This window comes from Calidris pugnax, unplaced genomic scaffold (genome assembly GCF_001431845.1).
Source record: "Calidris pugnax isolate Ruff unplaced genomic scaffold, ASM143184v1 scaffold38, whole genome shotgun sequence".
Classification (NCBI taxonomy): domain Eukaryota; kingdom Metazoa; phylum Chordata; class Aves; order Charadriiformes; family Scolopacidae; genus Calidris; species Calidris pugnax.
Window position 1 is genome coordinate 12,413,752 of NW_015090995.1, and position 18,546 is coordinate 12,432,297.

At 40.9% G+C, this 18,546-nt stretch overlaps 1 protein-coding gene across 2 annotated transcripts in view; it reads right to left on the reverse strand.

Annotated features, from left to right (window-relative positions):
- Nucleotides 1-18,546, reverse strand: part of DCX (doublecortin) — an 87,057-nt gene that overhangs the window by 12,910 nt on the left and 55,601 nt on the right. Inside the window, exons 4-6 of one of the 2 annotated variants that reach the window (XM_014955266.1) lie at nucleotides 16,846-16,948; nucleotides 12,728-12,850; nucleotides 1,650-1,744 (exon numbers count right to left, since the gene is read on the reverse strand). In XM_014955266.1, coding sequence (XP_014810752.1) covers nucleotides 1,650-1,744; nucleotides 12,728-12,850; nucleotides 16,846-16,948 — 321 coding nt within the window. Of the gene's footprint in view, nucleotides 1-1,649; nucleotides 1,745-12,712; nucleotides 12,851-16,845; nucleotides 16,949-18,546 lie in introns of both variants that reach the window. The other variant, XM_014955265.1, reaches the window with a different exon arrangement.

Below are 18,546 nucleotides of genomic sequence, written 5' to 3' on the forward strand. Positions count from 1 at the left end.
TCTAGGGGCTTCACTGGAAAGGTTCACTGGTTTTCAGCCAGCTGAAAACATACATGAAATATTAAAGAAGGTGAGTTTTACTTGTCTTTACCAGGAAGCAAATACTCATCTCCAACGTCCTAAATGAGATAGTGTTCAGGAAGTATTTTAGGTCCTTCATGGCTGAAGCAAAGGATGCAGTTTACAGGATTACTTTCGCTGAAATGCACACAAGCATTCGTTGAATTCACACTATGGGCCAGCTGCTGTTCTCAGTTATAAATTAATAATAAATCTGATCCCATTGTGTTAAAATTGGTGCATTTACTCAGACAGACTCAGCAGCTGAGATCAGAGTTAAGTCTTGGGGAAAATATAGATTTAATTTGGGTTCACTATGCCTTTGTTAAAGAAAGTGAAATAAAGCTGAGTAACTACAGCCTGTTGAGAATATTTTGAAGATCTGATTTTTGAGAAGCCAAAGTCCACCTCAGGCTCCCCCAGTACCATTCAACCCCATGCGCAAACGACTGTGATCCAAAATCTTACATGTTAGAGGAGTAACCCAAAGCCCGTTGGACTTGTGGCAATTCTTCTTATTGACTTCTCTGTGCTTTGTTCCACCATCATAACACCTGTAGTCTAGCTGCTGCTACTCCTCCTCACTTTGAGAAAAAACACAATCCTGAAACAAAATCAGTTCAACCCAGGCAATCTAAACCACGGTAGATTACATGGGGCTGGCTGACCTCAAAACCTTACCACTATCACAATTTTTTAATTATTCCTCCAGAATTTCAAGTCAATGCTTTCAAAGTCATACTTGGGCTGAGAGGTACATTCTGACTACTAAAGAGAAATCCCATTGACCTCCTCTCACATTTATATTTATGGCCAGGTTCCAATTTCTGTATCAAGTAAAGACTGTTGGAAGCAACACTGTGGCTATTCCAGAAATGAGAAAGCCCATGGAAATGACAATCCGGACTTGGCGCAGAATAGCACTGAATAACAGGAATAAGCAGGCTGTGACTGCTGCTATACCTTTTAAATAAACCAATACACGAATTACCTGTGAACCAGCACAGGTTTACTGATCCCTACTAGATGCTGTGCTATCTGTTAGACACCCTGTTTATTACCAGGAAAAACTGCAACTGACCAGAACACAATTACTACACCAGCTGTGAAAAATCACTCGTTTCCTGTAAAACAGAGCATGGCCTTAAAAAAAATAGTCCTTAAGAAGCATCATTAATGTTTAAGAGCTTCAGTAATATTTGTATTTCTTCTGCTATTTAGTGGACTAGATTTGCCAACACTTAAGGCTTTTCAAGAGAGGAGGATTTATATGAAGATCATGTTCATCAATAACTTGTGAATTTTTTCAAATAGTGATACGAGCTCAGGGTTAAGTTCTCTCCTCTGATGCATGTGAATGACCTCCGGCACACGTTAGTAACTCCAAGGGAAGAAACAGGCCAACAATTTGCTGTTCACCATTTCGCTAGAGCTCAAAGTGACATCCCTTTTAGGTAATGGGCTAAATTCTCCACTGTTTCAACATAAGACGTTGTGCTTCCAGAGAATATGGCCATGACTTAAATGTCATACAAATCTGAGTAGACTATGTAAGAAACAGATGTAGTAAGGTATAAGAAACGTAATACCTTGTGCTTACGGAGGCTCCCTGGGCTGGTAGGTGTGGAGATCGGGGACTGCTTTGATTTGGGTGTAGACAGCTGACTGCTTGAGGTCCCATTTGCTGTCAGAAAACAAGACAGAGCTAGCAGTCAGACAACCAAGAGGAAGATCTTCTTTCTACTTTGGAGAGATGGAAGGTGTCCAAACATTTAACACAGAAACACTATAGTTTATTCATATTAGGCAGGAGAAAACAAACAAGCAAACAACCCAACTTAAGGCTTTCAGGTGCTCAGGATAATAGACTTTGGAATACAGTGAAATACCAAATATATTCAAGTAGCAATATTTTACTCTACAAATATTCCTCCAACTGATCCAAGACACACATCACCAGAAAAACAGAAAGACAGTATCTATGTTATCAAATAGTGTAACACAATTGAAACCATACGTCATTTAAGGGCATGAGTGGAAACCAGAGGCTGCAGATATGCTGGATCCTACACAAGAAATGTTAGATGTCAAATATACATATTACAAATCAGACAAACAGCTGCCTGGAATGCCCTGGATGTAGTTGGCTGTGGCTCAGATTAAATGACCAAAAGAGCCCTTCTGAAACCCTGGTGTAAGCACAGGGTGGCATGTCCCTGTTCACCTCTCTGGGGAGAGGCCAGAGCTGGCTCTGCTGATCCTCCACTGCCTGTGCCAGAGAAGTGAACATCATCCATCGGGGGAAGAGAATCACATCAAGCGATGATCCTCTCACAAAGATCAAAATCTGGCCTTTTGGTTTCTTTTGTTTGTTCATGTTGCTTTGAAGAAACACAGTTATTCTCCATTTAAAAAAACCTGACTCACTTAAACCAAACGGCTTTTGTAAGGGTTGTTCATTGAGGCCTTCACAGACATGGCTTTTAGTTAAAGTGAAGGGCCCCAAGGCTAAGACAGGGCAAGCTATTATGCATTTATTGGATCAAAACCAAATCGAAGTAAATAGCATATTATGCAGAAAAAAATGAAGGGAAACAAAATGGAATAAGGATAAATTACTTTTTTCCTACCACTGATGTTCTTGCAGTAAGTTAATGTCTATGATAATTGCCAGGTGTCACAATATGTGATTTCATAAGGACATACTCACACATAGTGAATTTGGTCATTCATAGGTTGTGTATGAACTCCAGGGATACAGACCCTTTTGTTACCAAGGGCTGTAAACACGTAGCTCCTTCAACACAAGCGGCATTACTTGAGGGAAGGAAATTCACACTCATGCTGGCTGTGTCTAACTATATTATCTTTTCTGGCCTTTTCTTTTTGCAATCCAAGCAGCAGCAAGCTGGAGGCCTTTTGAGCATTAAACTACATAGCCCAATCAAGTCTACAGAAAGTGACATTTCCAAAACCTACTCCAGATGTTAACATATTCAGCGCAAGCCACAAAACTAAACCGCAAATATTTTGATTGTCATTTCCTTAAATGGCTATAGTGCTGCCAGCCCTCCAGATAACTGTGCAAATCCCTACCCCCTTTAAAGAAAACAGTTTTAATTGTGTTGATGTTTCTCACAGAGAGAAAAAGACAAGCATGTAATGATCCAGGCTTGTTGTCCTGTTCTCTTAACTGCCCAATACCTCTGTATACCATTACTCTAACTAAAAGCATGTGCACAAGAGGACAAATGATTCCAGCATATGGGGCATATGCTTCCAATTGTAATAGTTGAATATGCAAATCAGTTACTTAAAATTACGCAAGTAATTGAGTGTCTGGAGGAGACCTAAGTGTATAAAGTATCATACAGTAAGAAGAAAGTGTGTGAATGCTGTATTTTCAAGATAAAAACCAGCATAATTCTTGCTTTAATACCTAAGACAGCCTCATTCCTTTTCTCTGTTACCTTCCTGTGAGAAAAAGGGGGGCAGTTAAGGTTCATGGTATCACGGGCCCAAATGCAGATGTGATACATGTGAATGCAAGTAAACATAAAGAAACATGTGCTCTAAGCCACAGGACAAAAGAGGAGCTGCTGGCATGTTAAAGCAGCTCAGGCTCAACGGATTGATGGTGACGTGGGCCCTCTGTATTCATATCCATCATTTCTACACAGGAGGCACTAGTGGGAAGAGGAGGCTATTCATCACAGATAGCTTTTTTCCCATTACAAACGCACCTCACTGAGGAAATAGGTATTTCTTAAAAGGTGGTAGAAATAATGATTTATAGATAATTGGAGAACAGAGTGACCCTTCACCTCCCCATTCCACTCAGACCATTCTTTATTGATGGAGGAAAAAAATTAGTTCTGGAAACCCAGAAACTGTTACACACCAGTCCTTGCACTGCAACATGCCACTCCTCACTTTGCTCCAGTTCTACAAAGTGAGCTGCCCTCGAGGTTGATGGGAAAAATAGTAGAGTTCACTAACAATATGCCATATAATGAAGGCAATTCAGAAAAAAAGAATTTGGATATCTTTTATGTTTGGTTGGGTTTTTTTTACCGAATGACTTTGAGTTTTCTTATTAAAGTGAGGTACAATAACACTAATATAATCTCTATTAGCTAGAATCTATCTCTAATTTCTAAAATGCCTCTTTCTTTATTTATTTCCAATTGTCATTGATCCTGAGGCAGGAAGTAATCCTTTCTAAGACAAAAATGCCACTTAACAAGTCTACAAAGAACCCAAATTTCCCTTCCACAAACAAGAAGACTAGAAGAATGGCAAACAGTCAATGTGCAGCAAATAGATATAACTGCTGGAGGGAAGGACAGAAATTCCCTAATACAATGAGACTTTTAAGTGCTACAGCAGGGATGTTAATATTTTATGAGCACCAATGAAAAAAACAGATGTTACATCCAAATCAGAAATCCAATGAGACGGATGTGTATCATTGCAAATACTTACAAAGAATTTTGCAGCAGGAGCAACAATTAAGAAGCCCAGTTTAATTTTTTCTATGTCTGCTAATGAAGAATAGTGTTCATCATAAAACTTGCATGCATTTCTTTTGAACTCAAATGCAAGAAAATAACAAGAGGCAAAAAGCAGATCCCAGGTGGTGTATAACGCTGCTGCTCCACTAAAATCTGCTGATAACTTATAGTAACTAAGGATTTCACATAAACTCAGCTATTGGAAACAATTCTTTATAACCAGCTTTCATTTAAACTCATTTGTTTTTTTTCCACCATGTTATTCTTTGTGTATGACGTCTTATGTCATTCTATTTGCTTTGCAACTTTAATTTACCTTATAGCCCCTTTGTGCCTATGAAACATCCTTTAATTGCATTAACATGTGTAGAACTTCGTTTCATAGCATCCACACCTTCTTCAGTGCACAAGACAAGTTGGACTTGGGAGATAAATCAGGCTTGTCCAGCCAATGAGAGGGAGGATGGAGAAGCATCATGTCGTGTTTGAGATGGCTATGAGAGATCCAGGTAAACTGAATTCCCTGCCTGATTCTCCCAAAGATATTCTAGCCAAACTTCTCATACACAATTGTTCATTGAGTGTTGCTCAGGTTTGCTTGGATGGCTGGGACTTTGGATCTGAATTTCTAGCAATGATAATAACTGAGACCTGTAAATAAGGCTAGTGAGGTCCATCTTTTGAACTCACATTTCTATCTACCCTGGAAAAAGCAGGGCCCAAGGATCACAGTGAGTGCTCAAAATGTGTGGATATATCTCTTTTTCTATCAATTGGTAAAATAGGGTTAATACTCCTTGCTCCATTGGGGTTCCCAGAGTTTTGGAGATGAGTTCCTAGTTTGAGGAGCACATACTCATACATCACAAGAGCGAGAGAAAAAACTATGAAATATGTGGATAGTTTTGTCTCCAGGTCAAGGCTTGAAGTGTCACCAAGGAAACAGAAAGAGGCAACAACCAGAACAAGAACAGTATAAAGCAAATATAGAAATAGCAGCTCATTTAGTGAGCACAAGCCATCCTGCCCTCCAGGGCAGAGGAGACTATGGCAAAAATAAAGACTCCATTGTAGTGTTTATTCAGGAGTGGAAGAATTCAGATTGCAGAGGCATCCTTTACTCAGGCACCTCCTAACTCCCAAGCACTCAGCTCTGCAGTGTTGGCACCCTTTTCTCATCACGTTTTGTGAGGGTGATTTCTCAGCTGGATGTGTACTGTGGATTGTCAGCTAGCAGAGCCTAAGTAAGCACAAGTGGGATAACAAGCTGCTCTATCTTGTGTGCAATCCAAAAGACATCTGCTGCCTTTTTAACACATTCATATATAATGACCCTGGGGAGCCAGATCTGCAGTCAGGACAGACTGACATTCTGTATCTGTTTTGCTAGTTGCTGCAGCCTTGTGGATATGCTTTTGTCCCTCTATCCAAACCCTTCCACTAGAGGACTGAGAAATTAAAGTTCTGCAGCGGTGCCTCAGAGCCCTGCTCATAGGCTCCCTGAGCAAAGGCAAAGCTGGGGAAAGACATTTTCAAATTTCAGCTCAGGTACCTGTGGCTCTGTACTGTAAAGGACTAAGATCATGCTAGTTTTAAAAATCATAAACTCTCCTATCACAGCACATGTATTTATACAACTGAACCCCTGCTTGTTATGTGAGTTACTGTAAGATAAATTCATATTTTTATAACAAAGAAGTAATGGCAAATGACATCATTATTTCATTTTCTCCCCTGAGATTTAGCTCTGTCTTTTGTTTGGTTTGACAGCTTATTGGAGTAGTCTGTTAAAAAAAATTTGCCAAACTTCCCATTGACCCTAGCCCATTTTAAACTCATGGACCATTGCAGCAGCACAGAGACTTATCTCCTTATGGCCGGGTTTCTTCTGTCATGTTAGGAGAGGGAATGGGATGGTATACTGCAGGTGTAATTCAGCCTGGATTTTATTGCTCTAAGCTACGTCATTTATCAAAGCTGACTTCATAGAAAGAAAAATGGAGGCTAGAAATAGCCATAGAAGCTTTGTAACTCCAATTCCGTGCTCTAAATTGGGATCAGATATATTTGGGTCATGCCCAGTAGAGATCTTATTTTTTAAAAGCATCAAGTCCGACAGGGACTCACAGGCCCTAGGAGACCTGCTTCAATGATTAAGACACTTAAAATTGAAAAGCATTCCTAATATCTGATCTATATATCCCTTATTAAAGATGGAACTAATATCCTGTTGTATCCCTGATAAACACACAGAAAAATTGATCCTTATCCTCATTTTAATACTTCATATGCATTTGAAAAGTGTTTAATTGTCCCTTCTTGATCTTCGTTTTTTCTAAGCTCAATCAATCCTTTTCCTTCAAACTATTGGCACCCTAGGAAATTTCTTTGGTATTTTCTCTAGTTTGCTTATGTCTTTCTTAGCATGTTCAGCTCTACTAGTTAACATTTGGAAGACAGAAGAGAAAGGCACTTGGATACATTCTTATAGAGGGAGAAGTAAAATCATGCTGCACTTTGCTAACCCCACCTTGCTGGAAGCAACATTTTGGGGGAGTTAGGTGGAGGATATAGATGAAAGACTGCACCACAGCTCCAGCTCTAAAGAGACGGGAAACTAAACAAGATCCTGGAAGCTCAGTGGGAACTGCTGGCAAAGCTGCCAGGGCCTTCTGGTCAAACTGAACCAAGAGGTGAAAACGGCCTCATGATGAAATGATCAGCACAGTGTCTGGAGGAAGAGCCGGATTAAAACAGAAATACATTGGCATTGCTGAGAAGGCAAATATATGGGTTAGGAGTTAATGAGAGAAGGAAGAAAGGATTCCCCTTGGGAATAAAGGACTGTGGTCTGTTACCATCTGCTTATAGAATGACACTTCTTCATTCATTCATTTAATTCTCATTCATTCATTCATTTAATTTTCATTCATTCATTTATTTAAATGACTGTATGGTAAATAAAGAGATAAAAGTACCGTGGCAAGAAAACAGTGTTTCACATGTTTCTGTGGATTAGCTACCTCATTTTTTGAATATCATTGGAGCTGAAGGGCTCTGCCTGCCTAGAGGGAATTGAGCTTTTCACAGTGAGGCCATGACACATCTAGGCAGGAGGCAAATTACCGCCGGCAGAAGGTAGCAATTCAACCAGTGAACTCGAGTCACTGCAGCTGAGAGCTGGCACTCTCTGTGCACTTGTACTTCTGTGCACAGCCTTTTGTGGCGATGTTTTATAACAAAACATTTTGTTCATATGCTCCATGTTAATCCTTGTGACTTTGGAATGGGAGCTGACCACTTAGGTGCCTCACTACCAGGAGTGCTGTAACAAGACAGGCAAGGAATACATTACAGTTCACATCTGGCTGGTGATAGGAGCAATTAAATGGCTTAGAAGCTGTTTCCTTTTCAGTGCTATATTTACAGACTTGCTACATATATTTCCTTCTGTATTCTGCTCTTGTTCTGACTCAGAGGTGGCCCCAGGGACCACAATCAGGAGCAAAACTTTGGGTGCCATCAGGGGAAACTGGACTCCAGCCATGACTCTCCCAGAAATGTAGTTATACCTCAATCCATGTTTGTCATTGAGAAGTAGATCACTAAATCTATAGCCAAAACCAGAAGGAGCAGAGGATATCAAAAATGAATGGAGATCACCTGGCACAGAAGGCAGCTCCCTACATAGAAAGCTTCCAAGCTGACAAGTCAATTTAGGTGGGGATCTACCTACACAGTCTATGACAATGGCTAACACAGGATTGGGCTACACAGTTGTATTCATTCCCCTGCACTACCTGACAGTTCACTGCGGCAGGACTGAATGCATTAAGAGAGTGTGCAGGCTGGTGGAGCAGTCTCTGATACACCAGAGTGTAGACAGTGGCCTTGCTAGAGTGCAGCTTGCCTCTGGTGGAGGGTCTGGAGCATATGTTGCAGCTACTCTGCTGCTAGAGATGTCTTCTGTCTCCAGCAATCTGTGAGGTAATAGCTTTGGTTTTGCCAATATTATTATCCCCAAATAAAGAGCCTCATTGGTCTTTCCTGTGCATGATTCCATGGGCAGATTACTGAGCTCTGTACACAGATTAGTTATCACTGTCTTGGACGATCCATTGACAAAGGCAGCATAAACAGCTTAAATGATGCACTCAAAGCCACGGAGTGAGTCAGTGGAGGAGACTGAGATAAAACACAAGTCCCTGAATACTCCAGTCTGTGTGGAGGATAGCTGCTGCTCAGGCGCAAAGCATTTCCACAGCTTTGAATGAGAAGTGTTTTATTTATATTGACACATAAAGATCAGAAGTGTTCCTACAGTAAATGGTAGAGAAGGCGGATGCAATGCCTGCATGCTGTCAACGCTACATCTTCAGAATTAGCATTAGCAACCTCTGCTGAAGCAGTTTTTTCTGTTCTCTTGTGCTATAACAGTGACTTACTTTTGTCCACTATCTGCTGGCAGCATTGAAGTTCTTGCCAAGGAGTGAGACACAGCTGTGCATGCACGATCTGCTTTAAGCCTTAGCTACCTCTGTGGGCAATGCATGCGGACCACTGTCCACATGTAATTCTACTGCATTCTCATTTTTGCTGCTGATAAATGATGTACCATTTTTCCACATGCTTTAACAGGGAAATGGAATAATTAGGACGAGAAATGGAAAAAAATAACATCCTTTTCTGTAATTGTGGTGTGCTTGTAATGAGGACAGTTCAGACTTCTTTCATTCAAGCAGCATGGAGATTTACTTCAGAATCTGCATTTATATCAGTGCCCAGATATCTCACAATGGCCTTAGAGACTATAGTGGAAAAAACCAATAGAAACCTACATGGAAAAGAACTGAAAAGAACAGAAACTAATAACATAGAATCAAGGAAACTCCAAGTTCTGATATGACAACCATAGCAGAGCGAAAGACAGCAAAAGCAGAAGGTACAAACGGGTAGGATATCAAACACATAGCAAAAATATTTAATATACTTGAAATAAAACTGCTTTTAAATCCTTTCACAAATAAAATAGGTGAGAATGATGAAAAAAAAAAAGGTCAGATCATCTTTTATTAATCAGGCTTCATTCAGCATTCCTTGCCTTTTTAATGTGTTAACTTCAAAATCCAGCTAAACCTGTTGATTGTTCATGTAAATATTGACTCTTAAGTAATATGTTGACCCACTTTCTTTATTACAAAGTCAAGGGACAAGAACACAAGATGGTATTCTTCTTTTTCTCTCTGTCCTGAGAAAATAACTGTCTTTATACACCCTTCCAGCACTGAGAGAGTTCAGTGATCTTTTATTCTCATTAAGCAGGACAGGCTGCCATTTTTTTCTGTATTGAAATCACAGGAGAGTACGAAAGACCCTTGTCTAGATGGATTAAAGAAACTTGATTTGTTCTTCATTACTGGCCTTAACTCCAGGAGCTGGCTATTGTTCAGCATTTCTGGTTATTTTAGTCTCCTTCCAAAAGGCTCTACTAACTCTGTTCATTAAACTTCATCAGATGACTCACCATTTTGTTCCTGTGAGTCAGTCAGTCAGTTGAAATCAGGAACACAATAGTTGCCATTTCACATTAAACTATATGTCCATGCAATAAAGTCTAGTTCTGATGGTAATTAGCACCTGATGGTTATGGAGAAGGTTTAAATGCTGTATCACAACTCATGCATGAGCTGACTCCCAGATTATTGAATGGGAGTTCTTTGGGTTTTTTTAAATCAGAACATATTTTCCATCATGCCTTCAATGTAGCTATGTAACTTTACCATGCACTTGGGATTATAAAAGCTGTTTAGATTATAGTAAACCTGAGTTTAAGAGCAGCCAACACTGGAATCTGAAAGGAAAACTCTATGAATGCAAAATCGCCTGACAGAGAAATAACTTCTTTAAAATCACAGAGTCTTGGTATGTGCCAACCAATTTCACATTGTCTCTTTAAGTAGCTGAAGAACATCAAGAGATTCTAAACAAATTAACTGCTTCCTGGGGAAAATCTTTCTGAATACTGTCAGGAGAATTTTATATGCAGTAATCCAATATCTGCTGATGGTCAGCAGTTGTGTGGCGTTCACATGCAATATGCAATGTGTTATCATGAAGGTGAAAAGCAATTTCTGTTTTGTATCACCTGTGAATACTGTGGGTCACTTGAATTTAAGCCATGAAACTCTCCTGGAATCCTGAAGTACTTATTTGGTGATTTGGCCATTTTAGTGAAAGGCTATGTCTGGTTCTCTTTTGGAAAAAAACAGGCCTAATCAGGCTTCATTCAGCATTCCTTGCCTTTTTAATGTGTTAACTTCAAAATCCAGCTAAACCTGTTGATTGTTCATGTAAATATTGACTCTTAAGTAATATGTTGACCCACTTTCTTTATTACAAAGTCAAGGGACAAGAACACAAGATGGTATTCTTCTTTTTCTCTCTGTCCTGAGAAAATAACTGTCTTTATACACCCTTCCAGCACTGAGAGAGTTCAGTGATCTTTTATTCTCATTAAGCAGGACAGGCTGCCATTTTTTTCTGTATTGAAATCACAGGAGAGTACGAAAGACCCTTGTCTAGATGGATTAAAGAAACTTGATTTGTTCTTCATTACTGGCCTTAACTCCAGGAGCTGGCTATTGTTCAGCATTTCTGGTTATTTTAGTCTCCTTCCAAAAGGCTCTACTAACTCTGTTCATTAAACTTCATCAGATGACTCACCATTTTGTTCCTGTGAGTCAGTCAGTCAGTTGAAATCAGGAACACAATAGTTGCCATTTCACATTAAACTATATGTCCATGCAATAAAGTCTAGTTCTGATGGTAATTAGCACCTGATGGTTATGGAGAAGGTTTAAATGCTGTATCACAACTCATGCATGAGCTGACTCCCAGATTATTGAATGGGAGTTCTTTGGGTTTTTTTAAATCAGAACATATTTTCCATCATGCCTTCAATGTAGCTATGTAACTTTACCATGCACTTGGGATTATAAAAGCTGTTTAGATTATAGTAAACCTGAGTTTAAGAGCAGCCAACACTGGAATCTGAAAGGAAAACTCTATGAATGCAAAATCGCCTGACAGAGAAATAACTTCTTTAAAATCACAGAGTCTTGGTATGTGCCAACCAATTTCACATTGTCTCTTTAAGTAGCTGAAGAACATCAAGAGATTCTAAACAAATTAACTGCTTCCTGGGGAAAATCTTTCTGAATACTGTCAGGAGAATTTTATATGCAGTAATCCAATATCTGCTGATGGTCAGCAGTTGTGTGGCGTTCACATGCAATATGCAATGTGTTATCATGAAGGTGAAAAGCAATTTCTGTTTTGTATCACCTGTGAATACTGTGGGTCACTTGAATTTAAGCCATGAAACTCTCCTGGAATCCTGAAGTACTTATTTGGTGATTTGGCCATTTTAGTGAAAGGCTATGTCTGGTTCTCTTTTGGAAAAAAACAGGCCAGCAGATGACATACCTAGAGATCCACCCTCTCCATCATGACTCTAAAATCTATCAATTACCAGAAGTGTGATATTCAGCCCAGCCTTTAACTTACAGGCTCTGCTACACCACCAATCCAGTTGCTACTGAAGAGGGAAGGACGCATTTCAAAGGGCACAAGCTGCTGCAGCAAACAAGGATCCTCATTTTCCTTCTCTTCTATTACTGAATAAATGTCTCAGTATCACACCAATGAACCCATCACCAGCTCTCCAATTGCAAGGCCATTGGTCTTCTATAAATAGCGATTAGAAGGGGACATTACTGACCTGTACAATAATAAACATGTGCATTGCACAGGAGGTTATTCTAAATCAGCCTGTATCTATAAGGAACATGTGGGAGCACTGTGGGCCTTGATTTCCTGCCTGTGAAATGGAAACTTCTTTTAAAATTTTGCTCGGGGTGGAGGTTGTGAGACTGTGGGTGGTATGACCTAAAGCCACAACTGCACTTAACCAACCACAGAATTCCTCTCCAATATTTATGATGTGTGCCTGTACACTAGCACCAGCTTCTTGCATTTAAAAAAATGCTGAAGATTCATATGCAAACACTCACGGTTAGTGTATCCCAAGTCACCCTTGAGCACAGTTAATATTCAGACACCAGAAAACAATCACTCACCATCTTGATGGTTACCTGAATCGGCTGGAGACTTGCTCCGGCGCATGGGGGCTGGACTCTTTGCTGAGCTCTTCTGAGGGGTGGGAGATGACTTACTGCCTGTGGCGGCTGCAGGGCTCCCTTTCATCACCCGGCACTCTAAGGAAACAGACAACAACCATGGTTATGTCCCTACCTACACTCACCGCCTATGGACACCAGCTATGAAACACTCATGGGCAGCTTAGTTTTGTCTCCAAAGAGGTCTAGAAAACATCAACAGCAAGGGAAAAGCTGGTATCTCCACATTTTTTCCAGGGCAGAAAGGAGAATTTTAGGGGGAGGACAAGAAGAAGAAAACCTTTGCTCCTTTAGAGCAGGTGCTGAGACAGTGTACGTCAAGATCAGGTCAGCTCCCTAGCAGTGCCCATCTCCATACCTCTGTCTTATCAAAAATTTTCTGCCCTTCCCCTTGCCTTGGTTCTCACCAACTAGTGAGCACAATTAAAATGGTCAACACTGACTGAAGGAAAAATCAGGCCAAAAAACCCAGTTATTTTGCTGTAACCCTTCCATGAAGACCTAATAGTAAGAATGATTGGTGCGATTTATGCACGTGCAGAGAGCCAGCAAACAGATCACGGCATGACGTAAAGTGGCAGATGGGACATCTGCCCCAGGAGTCTTTCACTCAGGCCAAATCAACCTCTTCTGTGGTTTCAACAAGCTGCAACTTTTCCAATGCAGAAAGCAAAGAAGAAAAAATGGTTTTATAAAACACATCCTCTGTTCTGGCCACTCATTCCTTTCAGAAAGGTTTGTATAAACAAGTCTAGTAGATTTATGTACTTAAAGACATGAGCAGATGAGAACCCCAACTGTGTTTTCTTAAAAATAAGTAGGCCAGGAAGAGTGGAAAATGTAAACATGATCTACAGTGTCCTACAGAAAGGAACTGAAATGCTAACAAACCTCTGTGTGTTCCAGGATTTCAGGCATGCCAGATCTTCAAAACCAGGGTTTATTTACCTTGAGAGCTAACAGAAACAGCACTTTCCACCCCTCAAGTTATTAACTTAACCCAGTTAAGAAGGCGGCAATAAAAAGGGGATTTCCTTTTTGTCAAATGCTAACTGGTCTCACTTCATCTCCTACAACAGATTGTTCTCACCAAGATGTGAAAACCAGATCTTTTTTACAGACGTGAATTAGATGTTCCACATACAGACAGTTCTGTTGTGGAAAAGTTCAGCTCAGCGTGCATGGGCTGGACTGAGGGCTCCCTTGACTGGACTCCCTAGTGGGAATCAACTAAGGCAGCACATAACAGATAAATAATTGGTCAACCGAAAACAAGTTGCCTGACCTAAATGTATGCGTTATTTATTTATATATCAGTATATCTATGAAAATGTAATTGCCTTAATTTTTTCCCCAGGCTTTCCTCATTCTCAGACAGTCAAGAGTCAGTCTCTTCTTCTTCCAGATGGTTTGCAAGAGAGTTCGCTGTTGGGTCATGCATTACAAGAATATGAAGAGCGGATGCCCTGTGCTCCAGGGATACTGCATGGTGACAATTAAACCTACAATGAGTTTATTCTCTCTTCTGCTAAATGGAGTTTGGAAACTGTAAATCAGGACTAGAAAAAGTTGTATTTTTTTCAAAGGTACTTCTCACAGATGATGCCACAAAAAGGCTTGTAGGGCTCCAGCACCAATATAGCCCCAATTTCTCATAAATGAAGGGCAGTAATGATGCGGGGGGGGAGGTGTGGAAGGTAGACTATGCCTCCTTGACTCCTCCTCCTTCAAAGACTGTAGTGTTTAATGAGTCACTGTGAAATAGCCACTGGGGACAGTGTGCAAATAACTGCTCCTGGTGTTAACCATCCAAGCCAAAACATGGGGGAAAATCTTCTTCAGTCACTGTAGAAGTAATATTTTTCAAGGCTCTTACATATAGCTGTCTAACAAAAACAGTGCAATGTTTTGATCTTAGAGCACAATTCGTTTGCCTAGCCATAGGCACCAAATACTATGTGAGATACACTAGACTACAGCTCTAGTACACTCGGTCTCTTGGTGCCCCTGTGTGATATCCGTCAATCATATATCACATGGATATCTCAGAAACCAAGGGGGTCTCACAGGGTGTCAGACATCTGTGCTCAGCAACCTGAATTGCTCCCTAAAAAAATAAACTTAAAAAGTGAAAATAGTTTATGCTGCATCTTTTCAAGAGCTTTCAAATTTATTTTTTTCCCAAGGGAGTAATTCCTGGAAAAGAAACTCAGCTTTACATTTTCCAGCACAGAAAGGCTGACTCTGAGGAATCCCTCCAGCTCAGCCGTTGGCAAGTGTCAGTACACCAAAGGCAATCACTGAGCATTTGCACATATTGAAACAAGGTTCTAAAAGTGGAAACCTGACTGCTGAAGTTAGTGTAAACAGGCCTCTAAACATCAGGGGCGGGGGGGGCATGACATTTCCATGCACTGGTGCTGAAGCCATCAGGGTACAAATGAGACAGCAATGTCATCTGGAAGGTGCTCAGCAACAGGGATTATAGGGTGGAAGCTGTGGTGGGCATTCAGGAGGAAAAAGATGACATAATCCTCTCTTATGCTATTTCTTATTCTCTTTCCTGATGTTCTGCCAGAGTTAACATAATAACCAGCAATCCAAGTGCATGTCATCCAAACGGGCAAGAAAAATCTCCTCCTGTGACAGAGGAGATTTTAATAAATGACATTCATCTGCAAGATCTCAGGACTCACAGTTTTTCTTCCAGCATCTGACTCAGAACAAGGAAGGATGATGGGTGCAAAGCGGGGAAAAACTGCTGGCTAATAGCTCCCTGTCTGCTTCTTGGAGAGGTGCAGGGCACCCCTACTCCCCTGAAAATACCACTGTGAGCTGTAGTTACTCGGTGTCTTCCCAACACTAGGCCTGGCTTGTTTTTGTTAGAGAAATCAAGCTGGAAAAATTAGTAGTAACCAGGAGTGTAGGCAGAGAGCTGGGCTTCCCATCAAGTTGTTCTGCTAGAATTGCATCCAAACTGTTTTACAGTGTGGAACTCCCCATGGAGCTGACTCAACTGCCGAGTGTTTAAAAAAATATGAAGCTCAGGTTACAGATCGCTTCCCCATCTTGACACAGGCTTTATTCTCTGCCTCCAAAGTTTCAGCTGAACCTTGGAAACTTTCTTTGAATTATCCAAGACCATCAAATGGGTTCATCTGGAGTACATAGGTCAGAAGTACCAGCATCAAATAAAATCAGGCTTGCAAAGGAGTCATGAAAATACATTGTTTGAAGATTAGAGGCTGCTTGACTTCCTGGTATACAGCAAAAGTCCTCTTTGGTCTTCAAAGCCAAGCCAGTTTGTAGCATATAAGACAGCATGGGGCACCCACTCCTTACACAGGATACCTAGAGTTTTAGGAAATGAGTCTGAATGTTTAGAGACCACATTTTCTTCTACTTTAAATGGTCAAAGTTACATTAATTTACTTTTGCTGCACTCACTCATCAGCAGACTGCCTGCACTGTTGGTGTGTACTGTTGCCAGGTGGGATAGGCAGTAGGTAACTCCTACAAGCAAGGTCTGTATATTCTGTGAAATCAAAGATTTCATGGCTTAATTGATAATTGATCATAGAGACTCCCATTATTACAGGTCTGTGCTTGCAGCTGTAACAGGGACAAATAATAGTGCTGTCCCAGTCCCCTCCCTAGAAACGGATTTATTGCCCTGCTTTTTGAATCAGCAAAAGAAAGCAGTGGAGGCAGTGATTTTTCTTTTAACTGTGCTTTTTCCCATTTTTTAATATTCACATGTCTACTGTTTAGTTCTCAAAAAAAAATGTATCTATCTGACTGCAACTGGATAAAATTGAAAGGATATACACTACCAGATTTTGCAGCAAATGTCAAATGGTGCAGAAATCCACCTATTCGACTCAGGCTACCTCAGTCAGTATTTGCCCAATTATCCACTGACTGCACAAGTATCACAAAAGGATGTTCAATTCCATGTACTATGTCTTAAAAAACAAAGGAAAAAAAGCATGCAGCATTATTATCTGATGCAAGCAACTGAATGGAAATCAAATAAAAACACAGACTGAAGAGCAGTGTGTGTTTAATGTTACCGCTTTCATCCAGAGAAAAGTCATCCTGTGCATAGCGGAATTTTTCTGGACCACAGGCGATAAACACATCATCATCCCCAAAGAAATCGTGGAGACAGGTCACCTACAGAGAGAGCAAAGTCATTCATTTTATTTTTAATTGGCAACATTCTGATGTGGCTTAGTTTTTAATTTAAACAGGAGGGAGCTGCCTCTCCACTGTTCCCCCTGCCCCGTGTTATTCATTCCTACTTCCCGTAAGGCTGGCACACAACACACAACTTCTCTGGGCAAGTCAAGTGTAACAGTGTAATTAAAAAAAGAGGAAAAAAATATCAGCTACCTTGCAAATTCTACAAGCTATGGCACGTCCAACCCATTCAGAAGCTGACAGACTGCACTAGTCACCCTAATGAATGACACAGGCATTCCTGAGCTACTTCTGAAATGAGAAGCTGGGGTGCCCCCGTGCCATGTTGGTAAGCAAGGCTGTGACCCCACCGCCCATGCTGAGAATATCTTAGTACCAACAGAGCACAAAAACCCAAAGAATCACTAAGAAGGCAGAGAGCTGCTGGGCAGAGCACAGGAGCAGAAATGTGACTCTTCCCAAGTAGGCAATCTTGATGACAGGTTTTAAAGCCAAAAGGTTTATCTGTGCCATTGAGGGAGAGGCCCAAAGTATCATTGGATGCCCTTCTCACCCAAGCGTCATTTAAATCCCCAGGTTGACTCTATATATTGTGTCTCCTTCTCCCTGCTTTTGCCACCCAGACACAGGATGATAAAGCACCATTTCTCACTGCAGAGCTGCCTGTCCCACAGAAGGCCAAGTGGTGGGGAAGGCAGGTACCAAATGTTTCACAAGCCAGATGAGGGGAGGTGTGCGGCAGCGTGTGGGAGCTCTGCCCTAGGGCAGCTCTGCAGGAAAAGGAAAAGCAAAAGCTTTCTGTCACCTAAACTAAGACCTCTGTCCAGGGCCACTGCAAAAGCAGGATGTAGAAAGCTGCTTGAGATACACCGAAAACATGGTCATGCTGGCTAATGGCTTTGAATACCTTGCTTCTCGTTTTTGCCATCCTAAATAGGGGGAAATTATATCTTGCAGTGCCTGGAGCTCCAGACCTGTGTATTGTCTTGCAGCATCAAAAAGAAGCAAAGCACAAGATGTGGGAGCTCTGAGATGTGATATCTGAGTGTAGAAATCTGAAAATGCATGGCAGGTTGCTGGAAGCATGCTATTAGGAGAAAAGTGTAAAATGTCATCATGCTGGGAGATAGTCCCCATATTCAACTGGCAGAGGTCTCTAACTCCCCCTACTACTCTACAGATGACAGACTTATTGTTTTAACAATAAATTTAACAAAATCAAGAGGTGAACAACCAGTATTCATCATAAAAAAACCCAAGCAAAATACCTGATTAGGTACAGGAACAAGGAAAATGGAGGAAGTTCTAAAGACTCTGAAAAGCAAATCCTAGCGATAAATCTTATTCAAAGGGTAGGCTGACTATTTGGACACAAGGGCACATCAGGCTTGCATCTTTGTCTTCTGTCCTCCTACTTCTTGGTAATTAGCTGGGAGGATAAGTATAGGATGAAATGACCATCTGCCACTGTCTACCCATCTGGCTGAGGAATATCATTTCACTGACTGTCGGACAACTCAGGTCTCTATACAGTTAGAGGGTCCTATTTAATTTTTTCCCATAGTGTGGGG